Here is a 9,704-nt window from a genome sequence, read left to right on the forward strand (position 1 = left end):
TCTGTACTACCAGGTATTCCTGAAATCTTTGCTTTGGATTGAGATGGAAAAGACTATACCTATGCAACAGCCCTACAGTACTGCTGAAGGCTAAGCTTAGACATCCATGAATAAATTCACTCCCTGCTTGCTTATTGCTTTCATCAGAACGGCAGCAGCATATCCGTGGCCTACACAGTACACAAGTTTTACCCTAGGACTTCTCAACTAACACTGAAATGCTGAAACATTCCAGGTTTATGCATGAGGACCCTGATGATAGACCCAGATCAAAGTTTTTTAAAGTCGTTACTTGTCCCTATCCTTATTTTGGTTTGGGGTTTTTTTTTTTGGACAGATACTCAGCTTTTCATATGACTTTAAAAAACCCAACACTAGATAGTAGTGGTTAGTGTTACAGATACAAGAAGTGAAATGATAGTACAAACATAAGCTATTACCAAAGAGGAATTCACATCTTAACAGCACCAAAGCATCTCTTCCTTTCAGCATTCTTATGCTGCTGTCCCAGGTTGTTTCTGGTCCCCGATCTAGAACAATTTGAGCCCTCCCCCTGCAAGATCTCTACCATTTTGTCAGTTGCAGCTGGAAGATCTTATTCTTTAAAGGAATTATGAGAACAGTTTTAAGAAGTTTTATCTGACATCAAGCTTATACAAGGTACATTAAGGTACTGTAATGTTTCAAAAAAACCTATTTTCTGTGTGAAACAATTGATAACCAGCATCTACTTTTACAGGGGCTTATTCTGAATAGGCTTTTCAGACTATATTTTGTGAACAATAAAGAATACTAAAACCTGATGTTGCTTTGTGGCCTGCTAAAGAAAAACTTCACTGTAGCTCCTTTATAGTGCTTCTTAACTTGTACAGTATTGAGCCGTCTCTTAGCTGCTTTTGTGTAGACATCCCTTCCCTGGTTTACTATTTTCAGTTTTGGCGAATTCAGACTCAGTCCTCTGCCCCTCTCACAAACAGTGGGGTAGTTTATCATCTTACTGTACATCTTGTTAAATTAAGGATTTGAAAAGGTTGAATACCATTATTCATTTTGAGTTCTGCAAACTCAAAGACAATTCCTTAATAAGCCTTATTAAGATATCTAGCACCTGTACAAGCTGTTTCAGGAGTTGACGAGCTGCAAGAGTTAATCAACAGCACCTTCAGAACACCTTAGAGCAACAAAATCTGCATCAGAACCTGCAACAGTTGCTACAGGCTGACATAGTTTAATTACAATGATTGTTTCATTTTTTTTTTATTAAAAAAGCTCCCCTGAAAAAAAAAAAAGAAAAAAGAGACCCTGAAGAAAAATTCTACAATTGCTTATGGATCATCAGGTTTCTAAAGACTTGAAGTAAAAAAAAAATCCTGTAAATATTTATGAAACTACATTAAGGCATAAGACCAAGTTAGAATGCTTTTTACAATAACAGTACTATGATTAAAGGTGCTCCAGCACTCTGCTTCTTAAGGAGCTTCACTACACACAGTGTGTCCGTTGCTTCCAGTGCACTGTACATGATCATAAGCCACTAGGATTTTTCAGCATTAGTCTGCATTTGATGCCCCAAATCTCATGGTTTGTTTTAGTGCCAACAGTTGGCCTTGCAATAGTTGTAAAGTATGAACAATTGATCTTCAGATCAGGAAGTGTTTCCTTGAGGAGCTGTAGGGACCTATCAGTCACTATTCCAAACACCTGAAGAGTCTTTAAAGTTGGAATTTCACCAAGTTCTCTAGAAAGAGAAAAATAGAAAATTAATCATGAACCTGAAAACTTCTTTTTTTTCCAGTCTGTACCCAAACTACATAACTGCATTTCTACTGATTTTTTTTTTTTTTTTTAAGAAGGTAACTACTTAAGCTGAATTCCCCTTCCTACTTTTTGAAAGCTCATATTTAATTGAAACTAGTTCCCGATAGTGATAATTCAGGAAACCACCTGAATAAATTGCTTCTTGCTGTTCTCTCACACACAGAGCAAAAACAAAAACAAACTGGTTCCTCCCCTTTCATTTCTCTGGACTTAAATGTTTAGAACAAGTGGAAAGAATTGGCCCTGATAAAGTTTCAGGACATGGCTCAGAGGACAAGGGCCCTTAGGTACAATCAGTCTCTCAATTTGTTATGACGTTCTGGTGAGTAGCCAGCCCTGGCTTCTTGATTGCTTCATGTGAACTGTGTATCTATAAGCAAGTATTGGACAAAATTGAAAGGCAGAGACACACAAGCTATCATCACAACAGCACACACTGCTACAGAAAAGATTCTGCAGTTTCCCATTTTGATAGCACTGTTCCTCTCACAACCTTTTTCTTGTTGTTCATCATTACTTTAGGATTGACATCCTTCCTAAGAGGATTACGATGGATAGCTAATAAAAGGCAAAAAATCCACAAGCAAGTAACTGAGCTGTGTTTCAGTGGCAACCAGTAACTGATACAGGTGCACACAAAAGCAAAGGAATATAATCAGATTAGCTAGTCAACAGTACTGTCAACTCTGTTGACTTTTCCAAAGGGCTATACCTTCCTTGCTGCATAATTGAAAGCTTAATATTGACACCAATACTGGTCATTGACAGGACTGGAACCTCCAGCTGTACATCACAGTAATGAGTACCAGTAGCATAATGCCATTAAGGGAAGACACACTGCATGCACTGAGCTGCAAGTTCCATGAGTACAGACTGACATCATGGAAAGATTATCTCAAGATACCTTTGGTTCCAGTCTGGATTCTCAGAGGTACATGTTCTAGCAGTCAAGCTATTTTATCTCAGCTCCTTATTCCTAATTCCTCATGCCACTAAGTTTTTCAAAACAGTACTTGCAATTCTAAACCTAAAATAACAAAAGTTTTAATTTACTTATCCTCTGTATGAATAGCAAACCAAAGCCATTTAGTAATTACTTACACTAAGGCAGCAGGTGATATCTGATAACACCTGCTAAGACACAGATGTTCTAGAAAGAGGAGTTGATGAAAATACTGGAAGCACTCAGGTTTCAACATGATGCTGTCACTGTATATGAGAGCACATGAAATAGAGGTTTAAGTATAAAGCAGCAGTACATTTGGTATTTCCAAAATTCAGGCTGAGAAATGTAATGAATATCAACTTTTTCTACCACTGAAGTATTTTTTTTGCTCAATATGGAAGTAACCCATTTCTAGTGTGTGTTGTTGGGGAGGGATTTTGATTTTCACTGAAGGGCAGGAGAAGCAGAAGCTTCTCTGCAGGCAGATATTCTGTAGCAGAACTCATGCCATGGAAAGGCGATAACTTTACACATTGAGATCTCAAAATATTTTAATTGACTAGGTCAAAACCAAAATACACTTTTTTTTCTTTTACAGTTCTATGACAAAGTAACAAATTTATACCAGAGCTGAACTAAATCCTCTCTAGGATACTAGGCTTGCAAGCTGTATGCATCTGAATGCTCCCTTCAACTCTGCCTATCAACTACGATGACTTGTTAGATAACAAATCCTGTATGTAACATTTATGCTGACATAAAAAAGAAATCTGCAAGTTAGTTACCTGCTCTAGATTAGGTCATGCCAGATAGCAAATCTTTTGTAGAAAGTATTTTTTGGTTGTGCAATCCTATACAATCATGCATTATTGCTATATAATTACTGCACCACAATAGAATTGGCAATCCCCTGAACCATAAGGATTTAAGGACTAGCTGCACAGCTCTTCTTACCTTAGATCTAAATGGACAAGAAAAGGACATCTTTCCACCAGTGTTTTAACATCTGAAAAGAGGTCACACAAAGTCAGTCCATCTTTCAGTAACAGGACTAACAGCTTTATACAACCTACTCACTTCCATGTATATTCATTTATATCTTCTCTACTGGAACTCCACAATTGAAAAAACTTTTCGTTAAGATGGTACACACTGAAGACTTATAGCATATCGTCTGCCTCGCAAGATACCTTACAGAGACTTTTTCCAATCCTCAGCAAAACAGATCCATTTAGTCCAAAGAAGTATCCCTGAAAGTCAATTGCACCAGCAACTTCACAAGTGAGTAATTTCAGTGATATTGCTGTAGAAATCTACTGCAACATAGTAATGGTGAAATGCCTGAAATTCTTACATGTAGTGGAAAAAAATACCAAAAATTTTTCTGACATCAAACACCCTTTCCGAGCATCAAGTTTCTTTAGGCATCTCCATTTCTTTCCTCATGACAGAAAGTTATGGTTTTCCCGATTTAAACTGTAAATTCGTGAGACTATCTTTACATTGTCTGCAAATAGCACAGAATCACCTGTAGCTGAGGTGCCACCTAAAAGGCCACTAATATTAGCAGGGTGCTAATCAACACGCAAGAGGATTTTGATATTTCAGAAATCACATGCAAAAACTAAAGAAAACAATACCTGAATTATGATGATTAGTGAACTATTCAGATCTTATGCCTTATAAATTGCATTGAAACAGAGCAAAACTACTCATAGAAAGTGTTTTGCAAACAGAAGAGCTCCACACATTGTCTCTAATAGTCTGATCAACAGAAGGTTCAAATTCCCGATTTGGAGATTATGTAGCATGTTTGTTTATGGGTTTTTGGGCTGGGATAAAAAGAAGGCTGGTGTATTTCCCCAGAAGGGAATGCACGATGAGGTCTGTGTGACATTTAAACAGAAAAAAAAGAGTGATCATAACCTGTGCGTCACCTACCTGCTTGTCAACCAATGCCCTATTGTCACATTTTCTCATTGAGAAAATTACTTTCTCTTTATCAAAGTGATTTCACACTTTTATCTATGCTCTTGTCCATTTTGTTGTGCCCTCTTCCCAAATCTAGGTTTCTCTGCATTTTCTATTACCCTGCAACTTTACCCAACTTTCCCTCCTAGAACTATTAGCAAGTAAATAGTTAATATTGATTAGTGAGATTATTTGCCTTCCAAATTAACTGATATCTGTAGGACATCACATCAGGCTGAAACTCAAGTAGTTACTATGACTGTTCTCTTTTGGAAGATGCCTTCAGCAGCCACAATAGCAGGAGCCTTAAGAAAGCTCCAAGAACAGTATCTGGAAGGCTAATTCACAGTGGAACATGGGATCCAGTGTATCTTGCTTCCAGGACTTACTTCAGAAGTAAAGGCTATACCTTTCAACTGAAGATGAAATGAGCTATTTTTAAATTCAGAAGACAAATCATCTCACCCCTTGTGGCTGAGCCAGAGACATGAGTCAGATTCTCTGCCAGCAAGAACATCAAGCTATACAGAGCACAAAATCAGCTTTAGTGCATAAATTTTCTATACACACAGTGGATGCCAACCAGAAGAAAATATAAACCCTGCTGCTTTATCCTATAGTGGGATAAAGGTTTTCCATGATATTTATAAAATGCCATTTTATAAATATCCATTATATGCCATTTATAAAATGCCATTTTACTTTGCCATGTTATTTACCTGGTATTTGTAGATTATGTCTGTATCCACTTAAATTTAATTTGGTTACTTTTGAAGTAACATAATTGACTGCTGCTTTGACATGGGTGGCTGTGAAGTCACACCAGGACAAGTTCAGCTCCTCCAACCTACACACAAACAGAGTTGTTTAGAAGAATGACTGAAATACAGTTTGAGTCCTGATATTATCTATCACAGTTGACTTTTAAGGCAAAAGCTTGTAACACACTTACTACTGAGTTCCTGTATTCATGACTACAAATTTCACTATGACAGTAACTAAGCACTGGAGCAGGTTGCCCAGCAAGGCTGTCAAATTTGTCTTCGGAGGTTTTCAAGATCCAACCAGAGAAAGTCCTCATGAATGGAATGATTCAATAATAATTTAGGAAGTCAAATGATTCTCTCTGGGGACTGCCACGGGGAGACACTGTCTTTTCATCTTGTTTCTGGGTTTGTGACCTGAATCTGTTACTACTGACAGACTACAGACAGAAGAAAAAAGGCTATCCATTATTAGCATTGGTCAGATGACCAATTAATCCTAATTAGCATAAAATTATTCATAGTTTTATATAAGCATTGGCCACACTGTGACCTTCGCTCTCTTTACATGCTTGATTACCTATAGCCTATCACCATCTGGGGCTGGGACAAAGTATTTGTTCTGTGTGCAGGTGTTATAGATGTAACCACAGGACAAAGACACAGTGAACAGCACAACTAGAGCTTTAGCTGGCAATCTCTATGTAAATGAAAAAACAGTTAAACTGTCACTAGCATTCCTAGGATCAGGTTTGTCATCTGCTATTCGCTGTGCACTGAACAGACTACCATTCTCTGAGGAGCTCATGATCCAAGTAATCAGACCAAGCAATAGAAAGCATTATCTAGCCATAAGAGACAGAGAAAGATTAAGGCTTTGTCTGTACACTAACTCGCAGTTTGATTGAAAACATGCTTTTGCAGAAGCAAAGATTAAGTAGATTGTCCAGCATCTCACACAGAGGAAGTCAGCAGAAAGATCAGGACATAAATGCAAGGCTGACTAGGGCTCAGTTCAGCGACTTCCTGCCAGAAGATGGATGAATCACTAGAGATGTCAATCTGAACAGTGCTTCATAAAGTAGAAGGTTACTGAAGGATTAGTCTATCGTGCATGGCAAAGCACAATGTTTTCTGCCATACATGCTGTACTCCAATTGCAAGGGAGCTCTGGAACTTCACCTTTCAGTTTCAAAACACACACTTTCACTTTGTGAGGATCACATACTGCTTTCATTAAGCAAATGAAATTTACATGATAATCAAAGGAACATAAATGGCATTTACCCACCAAGACAACTTCCTTTAAGGATGATTAAAGAAACTCATGGAAGACTAGTGAAGTACACCTTTGCTACTAAAGAGGAAAATAGGATGGAAAGAAACTATCTGACTATTCAGCTAATCAACTGTTAGTCATTTAGAAACAGAAAAAGGCTCATAAACAAATATTAGAAACAACTACAATTGGGATGCAAATAAAAAGGATCCTTTTTCTCAGGAATGGCAATAAGCAGGTATAGCAAAAACTATTTTTGTCTTACATAGAACAGCTGCTCAGCATCAGCTCCAAGGCTCCTGCAGAAAACCCTGCGCACCCACAGAGATTCAGTCGCATCAAACTGGGATTCTTAGCAATGTTCCTGTAAAGAAAAAAAGAAGAGTTTGATAAGATTTAACTGTTGGAACATTGCTTGCATTGGCAGGATGTGTAATTATGTTTAATAGCTAACATCCCAGGAACAGAATTATTCCTTAAACATGCAGCACTGCATCTTTAGTAAACTGACCAATGTAAGAGTCACTAAGGATCTCAACTCTGTACTGGCTACATCACAGCACAACTTTAAAAGGGATACTTGCCTATTTATCTGACATTCCTGACAAGTCTGCATATTTATAAACTGCTAAGTTTATAAATTGATTTTCACCTTCTCCTGTTGTATGCCATTAAACACACACCATGGCTTAGAGATTACGATACCTCTAAAAAAGGCAAAGCAATCATTTCTGAACTCACCCCTCTGCAAGATAGAGGTTACCCCTGAACAAAACATGTCCAAATACCATCTCCCTGAAAGCAGGACTAAAGCAGACATGCATTTGGCAAAATGTAGAAAACATAGTAGTATCTATATTAATACACAAGGCAATAAAATTCCATCATTGGTGCCTACTTAGTACAGAGTTTTAAGATACTTTTTATCTGGTATCAAAAGCCAAACTATATTTGCTTATTTGTGCTCTGTTCCTCCACCCCTGTGTGAGGAAGGCATCAGAAAGCTCAAAAGTAGAAAGCAGGACACCCAGACCCTCTGCCATCTGCCTTATGGTCTCTGACACCTCCACAATCACCTGATGTGATTGAACAGGAGGTTGACTGCACACCCATTAGTGTCTTTCCAGTTTCACCAAACAGCAGTTCTTGACAGAATCTACTTGACAGAATCTGTCATTTTCCAGGCATTCAGAGAGAAGTTCAACAAAGAAGTGAGAAACAGTGCAGAAGCACAATGAGCATCTCGTGGAAGAGCTGCTGAGACCCCTCAAAAAGAAAAGAGCCTGTAAGACAAACACAAAGTTCTCTTGGGAGCACAGAAATAGGAAAATAAAAGCAGCTCTGCTCTACAGCTTTGCTGCAGGAACAACCAATGGGCTCATAAACCCTGGAGAGATGAGCAGTTTCTTCAGGCTCCCCTTACTCTGGGGAAAGGAAAAAAGCCACCAAGAAACACTTATTCAGAGGGGCGTTTCCTCCTTATCTCTTGGAGGACAGAAAGGAAAAAAGCAGCTCACCTAGCCTGCCAGTTAGCTGTTAGGTACGTAAAACTGGCCATTTCAAAAGACTCCCACAATGAACAACTCTCAACTGCATTCTTTCGCTAGCCTGCACAAAATGATAGCACCAAACAGAAGGTATTTACTGAGTATTCCTAGACATGTCACTCACTTGATGATGTTGTCAGAAAGCACTAGCCCCTCCAGGCTGAGGTTCTGCAGCCTTTCACACAGACAAAGAATACTCTGCAGATCTGCAACAGACACTGTACAGTTTGACAAATCCATATGTTGAACTCTGAGAGGTCTAAAAAAGGATAAAGGCAGGTTACCAGAATTGCATTAAAACCTGCTACACAAATTCCCCATATCGTGAATATACCCCGTGCACTAAAACAGTGCAAAGCTTGCAGGAAATAATTATACTGCTGTACTCACCTGCATACTGGACATGCTACTAAGCTCACTAGGCCTACTGCTAAGCTACCAGTCCAAACTGTGGAACTCTTCAAGGCATTTAGAGGATTCATCATAACACCCAGAAGTCTATGCTGCAGGAGTTCATTTATTTTATTTTATTTTTTTAGTTTCCCATATGAAAATGCTGGAGATGCTGACAACTCTTGGTTCTACAAGATACAAATTGCAAGTGGTTGATGGTGCTTTATACTTTCAAAAAAATCACATTAACTTGGTTTTAAATAACTGACACGTGAATGCAGATCCTCTTACTTCAACACATGCCTAACCATTGCTCAGCTCTTCCACGCTCCACAGACAGCACATATGCTACTACTGATGGAGATCTTAAAACCAAAAACACACAGAGAAACTATGAATACTTGAGATGACATTTCAAAATCCAAAACATACAGAAAAAGCCTTACTTGCTTGTTTTAAACAATGGATTCCCAATAAAAGATCTTGCGCAGCGGAATGCAGTAACACCTGCAGGCAGCAACTGTCCAATCACTCCTGGCAGCAGATTTCTACCAGTCAGATCAAGAGTCTGCCAGAGAGATTCATCAAACCTAAGGCACAGAATTTTACTTGTTAGTGAGTTAGAAAGGGTCAGAACTGTGAGTACAACCACAGAAAGTCTTCAGTGTCACAAAAGACTTGAGAGGAGGGAAAGTTATTTCATAGAATTTACTAATGTTAAAATGTGTGAACCATCCTTTGATTATAAATACAGATAACCCACATATAGCATAAATTGAATTATACATAAATAAACATCATGAGAACCAGATTACTTAACACTCTATGGAAGCAAAAGTTTTCTTAGTACTAAACGATGACAAGTAATACTTACGAAAGACAATGCCACCTCTTGCAAATCAGGGAAGCTTTTAACAAGTCATTTAGGGGCAAATATGCAAAGACTGCCAAAAGTAATTCATCTGGAAGTGCATCCCAAGAAACAT

General features: G+C 38.3%; 1 protein-coding gene across 1 annotated transcript in view; it reads right to left on the minus strand.

The window, feature by feature from the left end:
* Positions 1–1,431: 1,431 nt before the first annotated feature.
* The window catches only part of SKP2 (S-phase kinase-associated protein 2, E3 ubiquitin protein ligase), a 10,038-nt gene continuing 1,765 nt past the window's right edge, over positions 1,432–9,704 (minus strand). The window contains exons 2-9 of the mRNA XM_009894681.1: positions 9,593–9,703; positions 9,165–9,308; positions 8,450–8,584; positions 7,044–7,142; positions 5,455–5,582; positions 3,719–3,770; positions 2,920–3,027; positions 1,432–1,738 (exon numbers count right to left, since the gene is read on the minus strand). Coding sequence (XP_009892983.1) covers positions 1,525–1,738; positions 2,920–3,027; positions 3,719–3,770; positions 5,455–5,582; positions 7,044–7,142; positions 8,450–8,584; positions 9,165–9,308; positions 9,593–9,703 — 991 coding nt within the window. The 3' untranslated portion in view covers positions 1,432–1,524. The remainder of the gene's footprint in view (positions 1,739–2,919; positions 3,028–3,718; positions 3,771–5,454; positions 5,583–7,043; positions 7,143–8,449; positions 8,585–9,164; positions 9,309–9,592; position 9,704) is intronic.

The sequence above is a fragment of the Charadrius vociferus genome, unplaced genomic scaffold (assembly GCF_000708025.1).
Source record: "Charadrius vociferus isolate BGI_N301 unplaced genomic scaffold, ASM70802v2 scaffold450, whole genome shotgun sequence".
Classification (NCBI taxonomy): domain Eukaryota; kingdom Metazoa; phylum Chordata; class Aves; order Charadriiformes; family Charadriidae; genus Charadrius; species Charadrius vociferus.